Source organism: Moschus berezovskii, chromosome 4 (assembly GCF_049115385.1).
Source record: "Moschus berezovskii isolate FMDL1 chromosome 4, NW_MosBer_1.0, whole genome shotgun sequence".
Classification (NCBI taxonomy): Eukaryota; Metazoa; Chordata; class Mammalia; order Artiodactyla; family Moschidae; genus Moschus; species Moschus berezovskii.
Genome location: NC_142463.1, coordinates 54,835,007 through 54,853,758, shown reverse-complemented (window position 1 = coordinate 54,853,758; position 18,752 = coordinate 54,835,007). Strand labels below are relative to the sequence as shown.

General features: G+C 41.0%; 1 protein-coding gene across 2 annotated transcripts in view; it reads right to left on the bottom strand.

The window, feature by feature from the left end:
- Positions 1-3,420: 3,420 nt before the first annotated feature.
- The window catches only part of AK5 (adenylate kinase 5), a 290,021-nt gene continuing 274,689 nt past the window's right edge, over positions 3,421-18,752 (bottom strand). For both annotated transcript variants that reach the window (XM_055403146.2, XM_055403147.2), the window contains exon 14: positions 3,421-5,012. In XM_055403146.2, the coding sequence (XP_055259121.2) occupies positions 4,944-5,012 (69 nt within the window). In that variant the 3' untranslated portion in view covers positions 3,421-4,943. The remainder of the gene's footprint in view (positions 5,013-18,752) is intronic.

The following is an 18,752-nucleotide window of genomic DNA, read 5'->3' as shown; positions in this document are numbered from 1 at the left end:
TCTCCTGGAGTTTTCCCAAGTTCATGTTCATTGCATCGTTGATGCTGTCCAGCCATCTCATCCTCTGACACCCTCTTCTTCTGCCCTCAGTCTTTCCCAGCATTAGGGACTTTTCCAGTGAGTCATCTGTTCGCATCAGATGATCAGAATACTGGAGCTTTGGCTTCAGCATCAGCCCTTCCAGTGAATATTCAGGGTTGATCTCCCTTAAGAACTTTTAAGGACACCTAAAACCACTGCTTTCAGGTTTCAGTTCAGTTCAGTTCAGTCGCTAAGTCGTGTCCAACTCTTTGCGACCCCATGAATCACAGCACATCAGGCCTCCCTGTCCATCACCAACTCCCGGAGTTCACTCAAACTCATGTCCATCAAGTCAGTGATGCCATCCAGCCATCTCATTCTCTGTTGTCCCCTTCTCCTCCCACCCCCAATCCTTCCCAGCATCAGAGTCTTTTCCAGTGAGTCAACTCGTCGCATGAGGTGGCGAAGGTATTGGAGTTTCAGCTTTAGCATCAGTCCTTCCGGTGTAGGCAGTAGGAATTTTGTTTGGTGTGATATGTACTAAGAATAATAGCAAACACTGATAGAGTGCTTGTTATGTGCCAAGCAAGCGTATAGTAACAGATTTAATTCTTACAAGTTTATGAGGCAGGTTCATTTATTATCCTGTTTTCATATCAGGAAATCTAGCCAGAGAGGTTAAGTAACTTGCCCAAGGTCAATATGGTTATTAATGTGGTGATGCTTAGATTTTAACCCAGACAGATTGCTCCCAGGTCAGCGTCTGCCTCACTACCCTATTTCCTGCACAAGAATATTCCCTTTGTCAGGGGTCACTGAGGTGCTGGAGGTGGTGTGCAGGAGTTGCTTTTCTGTCTTATTCTGGTGCGCTGTGCATCCTAGAGTATAAATCTGAGCAAACGTCCAGGGTTATAGCTCAGAATAGAGAAACACATCTGTGGATGGGGAAAAAGCACTCAGCCTGCCCTGTGATGAATTAAGGAAACAAACATAATTTACATATTCTAATTGGACAGCAAACATGTGGTCATGAGGCTTTAGGCAAAGCTGGGACTAAACGCTTGGGTCTCCTGCCTCAGGTACAGTTTGTTTCCCCTGCATGTTTGGTACCTCTCAGCGTAATGGTATGCCATGTCCATTTTTCTCTCCTTTTCCCTTTTGTTTAAACTGCAGAACACAACAGTTTACTGGGGTATGAAGAACATTTTTTTATGAAATGAAAAAACAGTATATGACATGTAGTAAGGATAAATACTTTACAGAAATTCTATGTAATAAACATAAGAGTGGCATGCTATATAAATTACTATATTTCTTCTGTGGTTAACAAAGTTTGAAGGCTGTTATTCTAGGTACATTGAGTGGACTTGAAAGTCTCCAGATAACAAGTAGGTTTTTCCACAAGATTATGCAGGTACTCTTCTATGTAGGTTTTAAAGGTTAGTTTTTATTTCATATCTTGATGAACAATGTGCTTCTATTTATATGATCCTGAGGTGGCCTGGGGGGAACCTTTTCCCTTAAAAATTCAAGTAGCTGATTAAATGGATTTTTGAGCATGGTGTCACACTTAGCTCCGTGAAGATAGAGACCATCCGTGTCAACCTTTATACCTACGGTCTGGCTCTTAGTAGATTCTCAATAAATATTTATTGGTAATAGGACTGATGTTTTGGTTACATTTTTTTCTCTAGAAAGTTAGAAAAACCACCTATGCCTGAGTGTCTGTGAGTGCGTTTGTGGGACCCTTAGAAGGTTTGCCTCAGGAGATCTTTGCAGGGCTCTGGGAGGACTAAAGGATTATTACATCCTGTCTTATCTAGAGGATGTGGTTCAGACCTAGGTGGCTGAGGTTTTGGTCCTCTCTGGGACCCCATTTTCTGCCATGTTTTCAGAGTGATGTAATAGAAACTAGAATGGAAATTCTGGGTCTTAGTCTCAGTTGTTTAAATGAGACACTCAATAAATGTTGACCAAGAACTACCTTTTACTGAGCACTAGGAACTAGTAAATGATTTACATGTATTATTAACCTCTTTAATCCTCACAACACCTCTATGAGGTTACTTATGGTTGTGACCTCCACTGTACATATGAGAAAACCAGGGTTCAGAGGATTTAAGTGTTAGCCCTCCATAATGATGGCTGTGAGTAGAACTGAGGATATGGAGCCTTGCCTTTCTGAAGCTTATAGTCTAATGCCGAAGATCTGCAGTAAACAAGTACATAAAAAATACTATATAACTTTAGACAGAGATCAATGCTGTGAAGAAAAATAATGCTTGAAAAAAAAAGAATGATCAGGACCTGTCTGTCATTTAGAAGGAGTACTCAGAGAACGCCTCAACAAGAGTCAGTTCTAAATGGGGTGAGGGATTTAGCCTTATGGATAATCTGGAGGAAGAGGCAGAAGGATAGCAAAGCCAGGGGTCCTGATCCAGTAGAGAGCTTAGCTTGTTCAGGCAACAGAGGGCCAGTGTCATTTGAACCAGATGAGCAAGAGGAGAGTGGTGGTAGTTGGGGTGAGAGAGGCTACAAGGCCAGATCAAGTGAGGCTCTGAATGTAGATCATTGTAAAGGAGTTTGTGTTTTGATATTTTATACATACAGACAAGGTCTTCTTCCAGGGGCAGAGACTTCTAAGGTCCTTTCCTACTATACACTCTTACGACTTTAGTGATGTCATGTCAAGCCATTCAAATCAGTAGACTATTTTAGCAGTTTTGTAGAAGACTTGATTTGTACCTCTAGATACTCTTTGGGGCAAAGCCATTTACCCCTGCTAATTTTTTTTTTCTTAAGAGGGTAGCCAACTGCAGCCATAAAAGCCATGGCTGGGCTTGTCTGCTGCCCTGCTGTCTGTCAAAGCTGTGGTGGGCATGGACTGTTTACCAATATGTGGTATGTGTTGAAAGAATGTTAATCTCAACAAAGAGTCATTTTGTGTTTTCTGGCACAACTGATAATTTTCATCCTGTAACTCTCTCTCTAATTTGCTTAAATATTCCTTGTGTTCTCCCTGTAGAGAGTGTTACAACTTGGGGTAGTAATAAAGTATTTGACAACTGTGTGAGCTGTAGGAACATGCCCCTTTTTGTTAATAGAGACGTAATTGTAACCAAAGAAATTTAATTTCTTCTTTAGCAAACACTGACATTTCTGTTTAAGAATGACTGTTAGAGTAAAAGGAAATATGAAAATTACCATGTATCATGAATACACTGAGAGTGCTCTCTGTAATAGCTCAAAACTGATCTATGGCCAAAATTAAAACCATATGAGCATATCATAAATCTCAACTATTACTGTGTTTGCCTTTGAAATTCTGTTTGGAATAAGGCTTCAAATGCTTTCCAGAATGATGTGAGTTACAAATAAATAGAAAAAGAGTTATCCTGTGTTCCATTTATTTTATTTGTACATATCCATTTCAAGAAAAAAAAGATTTTAAAAATACAATTCTGTCCCAGAAATTAATCCTTCAATCCTGCACATCCATTGAAGAAAAAAAAAGTCATGCAAACTGAAACTGGTCTTTCATAGTAACTAAATGCAATTATTCCAGTAGAATATATAAGAAACTCTGACTTGGCAGCTGGTAGCACAAAAGAGAACCCAAACTTCACTGGTTTGATTTGAGGAAACACAATTTTACATTTGGATATAAGGTTTGCAAACCTCTGTAAAGGGCCTTTATGGAACAAATACAGCATTAAACTCTGTTAAACATTGTGTACTGACATGCCCCTTCCTCCCACGTCAGTTTTGTTATTACATTTCTTACTTGCTTGGTAACTACACAGGTGACATAAGTTGATGTTAGTCCAGTGAATGCAATAACAAATCACGTCATGCTTTTAAATTCTGTGTGGTCATTGGTATTAATGTATAATTCCCCAGATGTGCCAACTATTTTATAGAAGAGTCTAGGTTAGACAGTTTATCCAATTTGTTCTCTTAGCCAATATGACAGTATTCCAAGTAGCCATGACAGTATTCCAAGTAGCCAGTTTTATAGAAATGAATAGAGAAATGTTATCAGTAACTAGTCTAGATTTTGCTATCTTGGAAAAAGCTATACACTTTCAAATTTTAAAAAGCTCTTATGACATTTTTAGAAATTTAATCAAATTTCTTAGGAACAATTGGTGTTCACCTGTTAACCCAATCTCTGTGGTTCTGAGCTGGATGAGACTTTGAGGAAACAGCTTCCAGAGGGAGATGCCCCAACTTGCCCCCCCACATTAAGGGCCTTGCTGCTGCTACTGCTGCTAAGTCGCTTCAGTCGTGTCCGACTCTATGCGACCCCATAGACGGAAGCCCACCAGGCTCCCCCGTCCCTGGGATTCTCCAGGCAAGAACACTGGAGTGGGTTGCCATTTCCCTCTCCAAGGCATGAAAGTGAAAAGTGAAAGGGAAGCCGCTCAGTCGTGTCCAACTCTTAGCGACCCCATGGACTGCAGCCCACCAGGTTCCTCCGTCCATGGGATTTTCCAGGCAAGAGTACTGGAGTGGGGTGCCATTAAGGGCCTTAGGTAACAGCAAATCTTGAAGAGAGGAAGGGATATGTGATGGGGCGTTGACGCTAACTCCTCCCTCTCTGAGGAGAGTAGAATCAAATGATTAATCCACAACTGACACGGGCACTGTGCTGCGGTTCACACACTGGTTTAGCTCTGAGGTGACAGTGCGTGCTGTGAGTGCAGACTGCTGTCTGGCTGAGGAGAAAAGGGCTGGGTGATACCAAATACACCATGCATGATTTCCACACACCTCTCAGGTCAAGCTTGGAAGCAAACAGCAATGTCAGCATTTTGAGGCGGGGGACACACAGAAGGTTTAAATTGAAACATACTGTGTTAAGCGATGAACCTTTTAATATTTTTCTCTGTTCCACTCTCCACATACATGCATTTTTGCCTTCAGAAAATAGAGTCAATAGCTGCGCAGAGTTGAAGAAAAACGTCTTCTGGTGTGCCCTCTGCATTTATCTATGTTTAAAAGGAAGAAAGAGAAAGTTAGCATTAAGAAATGTTTATAAATAAGACCATTTTTAGTAATAATGATTTCCTGCTTATAAGTTGCAGTTCCAAAAGTTTAAAACACAGGACTCCAAAACCATGGAGAAAAGAGTAGTTGTTTAAAAACTAGGTGCCTAATTAACCAAATGAGACCACTACACACCTACTAGAATGGGCAAAGTCTAAAACATCATCAAATGCTGGTAAGGGTGGGGAGGCACAGGAATGATGGGAATGCAAAATGTACAGTCACTTGGGAACACCGTTTGTCTATTTCTTACAAATTAAGCATTCTTAGCATATGATCCAACATTCTGTGCTCCTTGGTACTTATGCAAATGAGTCTACACAAAAACCTGCACACAGGGTTATAGGAGCTTTATTCATGATTGCAAAAAATTGGAAGCAACAGAGATGTCCTTAGGCAAGTGGATAAATAAACTGTGGTGCATCCAAACAATGGGATATTATTTAGGGCTCAAAAGAAATGGGCTATCAAACCATGAAAAGACATGGAGGAAATGTAAATGCATATTACTAAATGAAAGAAGCCAATCTCAAAAGGCTGCATACAATATAACAACGGAAAAATGACAAAACTATGGAGACATGGTAAAAATATTGAGAGTTGGGAGAGAGGAATGAATACCTGGAACACATGATTTTTATGGTAGTGAAACTATTCTGTGTGATACTGTAGCGATGGATCCACACTGCTATACCTTTGTCAAAACCCATAGAACATGTCACACCAAGAGTGAACCGGGACTCCCATGGTGGTCCAGTGGCTGAAGACTCCGTGCTGTCAATGCAGGGGCCCAGCTTTTATCCCTGGTCAGAAAACTAGATCCTGCATGCCACACCTAACAGCTTGCATGCTGCAGCGAAGACCCAGTGCAGCCAAATAAAAGTGAGCCCATACTATAAATTCTGTTGAGTGGTAATGATGTTGATACAGGTTCATCAGTTATAATGTATGTGCTACTCCTGTGTGGGATGTTTTCTGGGGAGTGGGGGCGTTGTTTTTCTGGTCGTGCCTTGTGGCTTGCAGGATCTCAGTTCCCTGACTAAGGATTCAACCTGGACCATGGCAGTGAAAACTTGGAATTCTAACTACTAGAACCTCCAGGGAATTCTGTGTGGGATGTTGATAGTGGGAGAGGTGTGTGTTTAGGGCCAGGGAGTATATACTCAAGTCTTTCCATGACCTTTAACAATAATTTGTTTACTCCAATAGGCTCCTGGTCTTTGCTGTTGCTGTTAGTGCTCAATTTTGCAGTGAACCTAAAACTGGCCTAACAACAACAGCAAAGACTAGGAGCCTATTGAGGTAAACAAATTATTAAAGGTCATGGAAAGACTTGAGTTAGTTAAAATGAGACTTCTGAGTGTTCTGGAGTGTTTGGGGCAGGGTGTGAATAGGGCAGAAGTTGGGGAATAAGAGGGACGAGTGTGGAGCAAGCAAGAGCTGGGACCTCAACTTGCAGGGGTGCCAAATGCTAAGGGCAGAGTCCTTTGGAGACTTGATACACCGGGACAAGGAGCCAGCCACAGGAGGCAGAGGGGAGCTGATTTTCTGGGCATGAAGGCACTACTATCCCTTCCTCTCAAAATTCCCTAAAATTGTGCCAACTGCTGAGATTTGTCCCACTGCAGACGTAGTGTCCATAGAAAGTAGAAGCCTGGTGATTGGAATGAGATTCGCAGAAGGGTTGGGGTAGTGAGCTTCTTCAGACTTCATCTCCAGAGGTTCTCATTTGGTGAGTTTGGGCTGGCCTTCTAATCTGCATATTTAATAAGTTCTCCCAGTGATCTTGATGTGGGTCATCTTGGCCCACACTTTGAGAGACACTAGATGATTGGTTCAACTCCTGTCTACATTCTTTGTGCAAACTAGTTTCAAAGGAAGGTGGGAGGCTAGAAGAATAGGTTGGGATGAGCTTGTATCTCCATAGATTTGCCTGTTTGGACATTTTATATAAATGGAATCACACAATATGCAGTCTTTTGTGACTTTTCTTTCGTTAAGCATGTTTTGAAGGTTCATCCACACTTTGTCCCCTGCCACTGCCTGTTATCCTGCTGAGCAGTCCTCTAACCCACCTTTTCAAATACTGGGAGGAGGGAAGAGAAAAAGAGACTGAATTCACTTTCCTCACCTCCTCTCACCAAGGGTGGGTGAGAAGAGGTAAATCCATAGCACTAGCCAGGAAATTAAAAAACGCTTACTCCTTGGAAGGAAAGTTATGACCAACCTAGATAGCATATTAAAAAGCAGAGACATTACTTTGCCAACCAAGGTCCGTCTAGTCAAGGCTATGGTTTTTCCAGTGGTCATGTATGGATGTGAGAGTTGGACTGTGAAGAAAGCTGAGCGCCGAAGAATTGATGCTTTTGAACTTTGGTGCTGGAGAAGACTGTTGAGAGTCCCTTGGACTGCAAGGAGATCCAACCAGACCATTCTAAAGGAGATCAATCTTGGGTGTTCATTGGAAGGACTGATGCTAAAGCTGAAACTGCAATACTTTGGCCACCTCATTCGATGAGTTGACTCACTGGAAAAGACTCTGATGCTAGGAGGGATTGGAGGTGGGAGGAGACGGGGACAACAGAGAATGAGATGGCTGGATGGCATCACCAACTCGATGGACATGAGTTTGAGTGAACTCTGGGAGTTGGTGCTGGACAGGGAGGCCTGGCGTGCTGTGATTCATGGGGTCGCAAAGAGTCGGACACGACTGAGCGACTGAACTGAACTGAACTGAGGCTTATTATTTACATGATCTGTGACTGTATCAATGCAAGATGTATCAGGTCTCTGTTCCCCAGGAAGTTCCCTGAGCAGAAAGACTCTACAGCCTTTCAGTACATCCTTGTAAGTTTTCTCTCCTGGTTTCCAATGCTTTGTACCTGGCACAAACACTTCCCTAAGTTCACTCCAATCTCCCCCAGAAGAAGCAGCTAATTAGACAACGGATTGACCTCAAGTCACTTTCTACTTTATTTGCCTTTAAGTATTCTCATTATAGTTATCTAATCCAGGGACACCTGTAGAGGGGTTTTCAGTTTGGTTACAGCCTCTGGTTCATTTGGACAAACCCTAACTAGTTATGGATCCTCTCTTATCCTCACAAGGTGGTCTATATTTTGCAGTTTCCTCTTTATCTGTTCTCCATAATGTCTTGTCTCTAGTTGCATTTAACTGACCTAACACATCCCATATTTCTACTACCTAGTCGTCCTGTAACATTTCCCTCTTCCAACCCATTCTTTTCTAACCAATACCACCCAGCACTTGTAACCTTACATGCTTTCTAAATTTTTCATCCTTCCAAAAGAAACTCATGCTTATGTTTCCCACTTCTTGTCTTCTATCTAATACTCATCATGTTTCCTAACACTGATAAGTTATTAGTACAAAAAATATCTTTTAAAAGAACATTGATTACATCCTCCCTTTTTTTCTCCATTTTTTGTTGATTGATAACCTGCTAATTGGGTGTAATGCTAGTGTCAAATTCACATAATTTGGTTGACTGTTATCCAGAATTTCTTCTAGACTGATGAAAACACATTTGTTCATTACAACATGTCTTTCTATTGTTAACTTTCCCTACTTGTCATCACAATGAAATAATGCCTCAACATTTTCAAGTGGTTGCAATTCACGTGATGTTCAACTTTACTTCTTGGCCAGATATAACCTACCACTATCCCAAATATCTACACAGCCAGCTCTTTGACGACAGGGTCATCACTCAGCGTTTGTACCCTCAGAGCTTGACTCTAGAGAGGTAGGCAAAGGAAAGAGAAGTTGAATGAAAGAAAGTGTCCTCTCCAGTGACACTTTCCACCTCTCCACTGGATCCTCTCCAGTGATCTTACTCCTGGGCATATGTTTGGAGAAAATTATTATTCGAAAAGATACATGCGCCATAGTGTTCATAGCACTATTTACAATAGTTATGACATGGAGGCAACTTAAAGGTCCATTGACAGATGAATGGATAAAGAAGGTGTGGTACATATATACAGTGGAATATTTGGTCATTAAAAAGAATGAAATAATGGCATTTGCAGCAATGTGGTTGGATCTAGAGATTGTCACACTAACTGAAGTAAGTCAGAAAAAGACAGATACCATATGGTATTGCTTACTTGTGGAATCTAAAAATAATGACACGAATGAACTTATTTACTAAACAGAAATAGACTAATAGACATAGAAAACAAATTTATGGTTACCAAAGGGAAAAGGTATTCAGTTCAGTTCAGTTGGGGAGGGATAAATTAGGAGTTTGAAATTAAAATGTCCATACTACTGGGTGACTCCCTGGTAGCTCAGACAGTAAAGAATCTGCAATGCAGGAGACCCAGGTTCAATCCCTGGGTAGGGAAGATATTCTGGAGAAGGGGATGGCTACCCACGCCAATATTCTTGCCTGGAGAATTCTAAGGACAGAGGAGCCTGGCGGGCTACAGTGCATAGGGTTGAAAAAGAGTCAGGCGTGACTGAGCGACTAACACTTCTCACTTTTCAGACTACCTTATGTAAATAGATAACCAACAAGGACCTCCTGTGCAGCACAGGTGGTGGCAGCAGTGGTGGTACAGTCGCTAAGTTGTGTCTGACTCTGGTGACCCCATGGACTATAGTCTGCCAGGCTCCTTTGTTCATGGGATTTCTCAGGCAAGTATACTCGAGTGGGTTCCTTCTCCAGGGGACATTGCCGACCCAGGGATCGAACCCATGTCCCCTGTATTGCAGGCAGATACTTCACCACTGAGCCACCAGGGAAGCACAGGAGCTGTACTCAATATCTTGTAATAACCTATCATGGAAAAGAATCTTAAGAAGTATGTATTTATATGTATAATGGAATCACTTTGCTGTACACCTGAAACTAACACATCGTAAATCAAATGTATTTCAAGAAAGGTTAAAGAAAAAAGAAAAAGTACCCTCACTTTCCCATTCCTTCTTCCCTTCCTTTACATAAACAGGCTGTTGTAGGGCCAGAAATACACTGTTGGAGTCTATTTTCTGACTCGCAATCTGGATTTTATAGAATAGTATGGGATTCCCCTCTGTAAAAGCTGGGCAACTTCATTTCAGATACAAGAGCTAATGAGCACAAGCATCTGAAGGGCGACACTTGATATTTTCCAATGGAGGGGACTGGGGGGCGGAAGGCATTTCAACGAGATCTCGTCAATCAGGCCAAGGCTGATGTTTGGGGGGAGCTGAAGGCTGGGCTGCAGGAGTGAGTCATGCCCTAGAGCTTTAACTGGACCATTTCCCGCTACTATTTCCATCCAAAACCTCCCTTCTTCATTTCGTTTTGTGGCTTAAATCCAGGGATTTATTTATTTAATTAAATAAAAGAAAGCTGCTCATTGCCATCCAGAGTCACGTGCTGTGGTGTGTGCCTCTGTGGAGCCGAAGGACGTGAGGAGATTTCAAGACAAAATCAAATAATCAGGCTTTCTAGATGGAGAAAGCAGCCTTTGACTGGGGTGAGTGGGAAATCTATGAAGCTGATCTGAGACCCTCATTAGGCCCCAGAAGCAAAACTCTGAGAATAGAAGTTTAGAGCCAATGAGGTGCACATACGTGTGTGTGTGTGTGTGTGTGCATGTGGGCATGAGCGTGTTGGGAAAAGAATGGGTTGGACTTTTATGGAGCGAAAGAGCCCAAGTAACAGAGTGGGACGAAAGCCTTCTGTCTACTCTCCAAACCTGTCCTTCAGTTCTTGAGCAATTACCTGGACATTTCCTAACTCTCATCTAATACCCACAAGGGGAGTATTTTAAGAGAACAACCAGTGGCTTTTATATTTCCATATGTAACTGTGGAACTCATAGGACATGGAAAAGAACCAACCTCCTAAGTGCTTTCTAAGCAACAGGAACTATTCTCGGTGCTCACAACTTCAGGAAATTTAAACTAGCTCACAAGCCGCTAGTGTTAGGTCTTTAGTGAACAGATGAGAATCCTGTCTTAACAGCACACTAACTGTTCAGTGTGAAGAGAGCTTCCTCAGCAACTGTGCAAACTCGGAAATATGGTGTCCTCCCACTTACAGTCAGTTTTCAGCCTGTAATCAATGCTGATAATGTACAGCAACCCTCTTTCCCCATGAAGAGTGAAAGGAAACCTCATGATCTTACCCCAAAGGAGCTCTACTTCTGAGTCAGCTGACTCAGAATGTATGAGGTTTTCATATCTTTAATTTAATTGAAAACCAGGTAAGTGGATTCACTGGAAGAACTTACCCTTCTTGTTCTGAGACTTGATATAAAGTCTTGCAGTTAAGTGACCAATATACAAAAGATTTTTTAAATAAGAAAACTAAAGGCCAGCGAACAGGAGCTATGATTAAATTTCTGAGGTTTCACCTGACTTCTCAAAGGAAAACTAGAGCAATCAGAGATAATATTTCTGCTCAGCTGTCAGCGGAACAGATTATGAATTAGGAAAGTAGTTATCTCACCCTGGGATTGGCACGTTTTGTCTACTCTTTCTCTTTAGTTCTATGAATTTATGAACCATAAAATAGTCGGCTGTTTTAAACACTGCCCAGATCGAGTGTTTTTCCTGAATTTTCCCACACTATTCAAAACATTGCTTGAGTTTCATTTTTCAAGCATTGGCGCCATGGGGCTCCTGGGACAAACCCAAGCTGCCACTGAGTGGTTTATGCTGATTGTGTGGGCCACCTTCTTCCTCCTCTCACCCCGTCTTCTGTTCAGCCACAGGGATCCCTGTCGCCAGAGGAGAGGGGTGCTTAGAACTTGTGCATGTCTATGGACAATCATCAGATGCACTTTTTCAAAGTCAGGATCATGAAAAAGTCTGCCCCTGGGGAGTTGTCCATTTCATTGATCTGGTCACGTCACACATTCCTTCTCACTCTCAAGGCCTTAGAAAGAAGGAGGACAACGTACACCTTTACTTTAGAGATCTTTAAGGACGAGTTTTAACAAAAACACAAGGATGATTCACGATCTACACGTTGATGACTGCTCCCTTCACAGGACTTCCCAGGGTAGCAATCTGCCCATTTTAACTTGCTACTCTCTTTCCTTCCTTCTCCTCCTCCCAATTATGTCTGAAGTTTACATTTGACTAGCAGATCTTTTCACAGATATGGAAAAAAAAACAAACTGTCCTTTCTAAAAGTGACCTTTCTAAACATATCTGATCAGCCATGTCCCTGCTTGAAATGACTCAGTGGTTCCCTTCCTTACTTGCAGGACTTAGTTCAAACTTCCTTGAAGAAGCTAGGACTACCTAGGATACAGTGGCTACCAGCCACAGGTGGCTTCAGAACACTTGAAATGTGGTCAGTACACTAGAGGAATTAAGTTTTCGATGTTCTGTAATTAAAATTAACTTTAAAAACTAATACTTGACTCAGCTATTGGAAAATTGAAAATATATTTGAACAACTTGAGTATGTGAAATCTACCTTTTCAACTGTAAATTTTATGAAATACAAATACCATTCTAGTATTTCTGATGAAAATTTAACATGTGAATTTAGATAGGCTTAAGTACCAGATTTTGAAGACAGAGATTAAAAAAGAATGTAAAACCATCTCAGTATTATTTTTTATATTGATTACATATTAAAATGATAATATTTAGGCTATATTAGATTAAAGAAAATATTTTTTTAAATTAATATGACTTGTTCTTTGTTATTTTTTTTTTTCTTGGTGAATGAGAATACTAGGAAATTGTAAATTACCTACTTGACTCAGATCATATCTCTACTGGATAATTCCTTCTAGAAAATTTATTGCATAAAGGAGGAATGGAGCCTTTACCTTGCTTTTCAGTCAAGTCTGCCACCACTTTAATCCATCTGTGTGCACTTCGTCCTCTACTAGCATTACTGGGCTCTTTCTCATGGCAGAGCCTCGGTCCCCTCCCTTCCATCTGGCCTGAACTTCTACTCTCCCTTTAGACCCAGCTCAAATATCTTCTTCTTTCTGAAACTGTTATCTGCCTCTCCAGGCCCAAGTTCTGTGCCTCCAAATACCTGAAGCATTTTGTAAATCCTGTTACTACATTTACAACCACGCTGTGGGTGCAGAGTTTCACCGTCTCTTTTCTTCTCTGAATACCCAGCACCAAGCACCCAGCATTTGGACATTGGAGACACCCCATGAATGTCTGTGGACTCTGGCAAGGACCTGGATGGAACAGCGCCAATTCTCTGCTGGTAGAATCCATGGTAGTGGCTCCTGGGAAGGTTCTTGAGAGGGGGTTGGAGCCCAGAGAAAGGACTGCCCTGAGTTGGTTAAAACAAAGCCTGCACATGATGAAAGCAACCAGAGAAAGACAATTAAGACTGTGTTCAGAAGAGAACAAAGGTCTGGCGTTCTCTTCTGCCTGCTGTTCTGCAGGGAGACAAGCCTGCAGTGAGCACAACTCTTTTCAACAGGACCACAGGGGTGCAGAGAATGCTGGGCTGAATCAAAAGCTCTTTGTGGGAATCTAGTGAAAGCCTGCTGATCAGAAGGGTGGCGGAGGGTAGAAAAAAGATTCTTTCAAGCAGAGTCATAAGGAATGAGTTTCTTAAGTCTCTCAGAGACAGACGGGAGATTTATGCCTCATTTGCCAAGCGGGAGGACAGAATTTCAGGGTTCCTCTAAGTCAGTCACTCTCTCCTTCACGTACCTTCCTTTCTTCGGGGCCAGTGGGCAGGAGAGAGGGTTGTCTCCAAGTCCAGGTTGCTAGGAGCACTCAAGCAGGGCAGGTCCAGACTGAATGCAAGGAAACTACAGACTCAGAACTGAGAAGGAAACTCAGCTGAGGTGGGGCCTTGACCAAAGAGGCCAGGCATCCAGGACCAGGGAAATCCCAAAGCTTTTCTATGTTTCAAAGAATTCTCAGTGTAACAGAGAGAGAAAGGGAAATGAGTGGGAAATGAAATATCTATTTTGAAGAAGGCCAGAATAGATATTTTTCCTAAAGAGACATACAGATGGCCAACAGACACATGAAAACATGCTCAGTGTCACAGATCATCAGGGAAATGCAAATCAAGATCACAGTGAGATATCACCTCACACCTGTCAGAATGGCTATTATCGAAAAGACAAAAAATAACATATTGATGAGGACGTAGAGAAAATAGAACCCCTGTGCACTATTGATGGGAATATAAATTGCTACACACACTGTGGAAAATAATATGGATGTATTGTTCCTAAAAAATTAAAAACAGAACTACCACATGATTCAGCAATTTCACTTCTGCATATTTACCCAAAGAAAACAAAAACACTAATGGGAAAACATCTGTGCACCACTATTCACAATAATCAAGATATGGGAGCAACCTAAACATTCATCAGCAGATGACTAGATAAAGATGACAGGGTACGTATACACAGTGGAATACTACTCAGCCATAAAAAGAATGACAGCATAGATGGAGCTGGAGGATACTGTGCTAAGTGAAATAAGTCATGACAGAGACAAACGGAACAAAGTGGAATAGACTCACAGAGAAAAGATGGATGGTTGCTAGAAGGGCAGGGAAGGAGGGTTGGTGGGCTTGGGAGAAATTAGTGAAGGAGATTAAGAGGTCTCTGCTTAAAATAGCTCAGCAGTCTCTCATACTAGAAACAAAAGTCTAAATGAGGATGTTTATTTACTGCATAGTTAGTAGTAACCAAACCAAATGAGAAATAAACTGGTTGAATAAATTAGATAATATGTTAATATGGAATGTTAGTAACACTTAAAACATTTCTGCAAGCATGCATTGACAGATGCTTCAGACATGTGTACAGGATGGTAGTATTTTCATGAAATCAGAACATTCCACCATAGAAGAAGTCTGTGTTGATTAATGTCAGAAAGAGGGAGAGGGAGGGGGCGGCAAGGGGAGGGAGTTTACTTCTTGTTGGTAGATGTAGAGAAGTAAAGACATAAATAGCAAAATATGATAAGTACAGAGATGGAGCGAGAAATGGTGTTTATAAGAGCATACAGGAGGGACAATTAATGTACATTTTGAGCTTCCCTGGTGGCTCAGATGGTAAAGAACCTGCCTACAGTGCAGGGGACCCGGGTTTGATCCCTGGGTTGGGAAGATCCCCTGGAGAAGGGAATGGCAACCCATTCCAGAATTCTTGCCTGGAGAATTCCATGGACAGAGGAATCCAGAGTCACAAAAAGTCCGACACAACTCAAAGAGTAATATTTTCACTCTCATTGTTAGTTTAAACAGTATGCAGTATGTAAGAAAACATGGTCGTTATCAGTAAGAGCAGAAAGTCATGAAATTAGAACAGGTTTAGACTGGAATAGCAACAGCATCAGATGAAAAGAATCAGCTAAGGTAAAAATACAGAAAAACACACATGAGAATTAAAATCAATGTTGGTAGCAGGAAAGCAGGAGCAATGGAGTAGAAAATTGAGTTGGGTAACGTGGAAGACAACTTTGGGATTTTTCCTGGAAAGTAGACAGAAAAAATTTGAAAATAATGGAGTGGCTTATAGATAGAAAACTGAGCTGTCTAGTCCAGAAGTCAGTGTTGCTACTGAGCCCTTGAAATGTGGCAACCGCAAAATGAGCTGTGCTGTAAGTGTGAAGTACACATCAGATTTCAAAGGCCTGATTAAAAGTGTCACTTGCTTCCTTTTCCTTTTTAAATTATGACTATTAGAAAATTTAAAATTACACATGTGGCTCACATTAAATTTCTATCGGACGGCACTGGGGTAGAGATCTGCCGAAAATCTACACAGGAAGAGATCTGTGTGTACTTGAGAAAAACAAGGAAGAGTGGTACATAAAAAATACTTATAGAAAAGGTTCTTGAGTTAAAACAAAACTGGCATGCTATTGAGGATCAGTGAAAATCAGACATATATCTGGACACAAATTTTGAATTATGTGGAAAGACATTAAAATATTTCTTTAAAGATACAAGTTGAAAAAAGTTTACTTCCAAATTTGTTTTGGCCTTTTCTCCACAACACTAAATGGTTGAAAACAATTGATAGAGAAATATTATGACCTAAATTTGATAGAGAAATATTATGACCTAAATTTTAGATCTAGTGAAATGGTATTTGATGTATAAAACCACCATAACGACACTCCTAAACAGTCATAGATTGAACTAAAAATTAGTTCAAATTATTTTAGCCAACTGAAAGAAGTAAAATGAAGGAGTCAAGCCCAGAGAATTCAAAGTATACAAGCAATTTGGTGTTTTCCTTGCCTCATATTAGACTCCAGTCTTAAGAATACAATTGATTTAGGGCTATCAAGTGGATTGTTATATTCAAGGGGTAAAATTTGATCCAGTGCTGCCTCTGCTTCCACTCCTTTCATGGAAGTTCCAACAATGACATTTCTCATTCTTTATCCCTCAGTTCACAGGAAGTCTCCTGCCAGGTTGGATGACTACCCAGAACAATAAATGCGTACAGTTATATTTCAGGACTTACTAAAAATGGCTAAACTATTTATGAAGTTGGGACATTTTAGCAGAAGAGCTGCAGAGTGAATAACTTATTTTCTCCTTTATAAATGCCAAGTTGCCAAGGAAGTGGATTTTCTGCATCTGTTAAGTGCCTGTTTAATGAGTCATTGGCCTCTCTTTTTATTTTCTAAATTGATTAAGACTAATAAATAACCCAGGAACAGATATCATCTATTGTCAGGACTGCTTCCTCTAGGGCTGGGGGACGTTTCTGGGCTTATGATGCCAGGAGCAAAAAGCATATTAACAGTGAAGAAACACAAATGTAAGAAAATACATCAAAATGTTTTCTTTGTTTATCAATGTTTTATCTTTGGGTGGAATAATTCTGGGTAATTTTTTATCTTTATGCTTTTAAGTCTTCTAGTTTCTTGGGGACGTTTCTGGGCTTATGATGCCAGGAGCAAAAAGCATATTAACAGTGAAGAAACACAAATGTAAGAAAATACATCAAAATGTTTTCTTTGTTTATCAATGTTTTATCTTTGGGTGGAATAATTCTGGGTAATTTTTTATCTTTATGCTTTTAAGTCTTCTAGTTTCTTTTTTAAAAGCAGCTGTATCCTTAGCAAAAGACAAGGTTTTAAATATCAATTTATACACTTCTGTACATGCCACTTGAGGAAGCTATTTCTGGAATTTCTCCCAGTTTACAAGATCTTTTCTTCTGGGAATTTCTTGTTCCCCACCCAATTTTCAGGGACAAGTCCCAGGCAATCAGGCAACCACAGTTTTATTAGTCTGATCTTAATTCAAATGCTACCTCCTTAGAGACTTTTCACCCGTAACAACCCAGTCTGTTTTGTTTTTTCATAGAGCTAAGAGGTGGCAAGAATACACAGAAGAACTGTACAAAAAAGATCTTCACGACCAAGGCAGTCACGATAACGTGATCACTGACCTGGAGCCAGACATCTTGGAATGTGAAGTCAAGTGGGCCTTAGAAAGCATCACTACGAACAAAGCTAGTGGTGGTGATGGAATTCCAGCTGAGCTATTTCAAATCTTGAAAGATGATGCTGTGAAAGTGCTGCACTCAATATGACAGCAAATTTGGAAAACTCAGCAGTGGCCACAGGACTGGAAAAGGTCAGTCTTCATTCCAATCCCAAAGAAAGGGAATGCCAAAGAATGCTCAAACTACCGCACAATTGCACTCATCTCACACACTAGTAAAGTCATGCTCAAAATTCTCCAAGCCAGGCTTCAGCAATATGTGAACCGTGAACTCCCAGATGTTCAAGCAGGTTTTAGAAAAGGCAAAGGCACCAGAGATCAAATAGCCAACATCCACTGGATCATGGAGAAAGCAAGAGAGTTCCAGAAAAACATCTATTTCTGCTTCATTGACTATGCCAAAGCCTTTGACTGTGTGGATCACAATAAACTGTGGAACATTCTGAAAGAGATGGGAATCCCAGACCACCTGACCTGCCTCTTGAGAAACCTGTATGCAGGTCAGGAAGCAACAGTCAGAACTGTACATGGAACAACCGACTGGTTCCAAATAGGAAAAGGAGTGCGTCAAGGCTGTATATTGTCACCTTGCTTGTTTAACTTATATGCAGAGTATATCATGAGGAACGCTGGGCTGGAGGAAGCACAAGCTGGAATCAAGATTGTTGGGAGAAATATCAATAATCTCAGATATGCAGATAATACTACCCTTATGGCAGAAGCTGAAGAGGAACTCAAAAGCCTCTTGATGAAAGTGAAAGAGGAGAGTGAAAAGGTTGGCTTGAAGCTCAACATTCAGAAAACGAAGATCATGGCATCTGGTCCCATCACTTCTTGGGAAATAGATGGAAAAACAGTGGAAACAGTGTCAGACTTTATTGTTTTGGGCTCCAAAATCACTGCAGATGCTGATTGCAGCCATGAAATTAAAAGACGCTTACTCCTTGGAAGGAAAGTTATGACCAACCTTGATAATATATTAAAAAGCAGAGACATTACTTTGCCAACCAAGGTCCATCTAGTCAAGGCTATGGTTTTTCCCGTGGTCATGTATGGATGGGAGAGTTGGACTGTGAAGAAAGCTGATTGCCGAAGAATTGATGCTTTTGAACTGTGGTGTTGGAGAAGACTCTTGAGAGTCCCTTGTACCGCTAGGAGATCCAACCAGTCCATTCTAAAGGAGATCAATCCTGGGTGTTCATTGGAAGGACTGATGCTAAAGCTGAAACTGCAATAC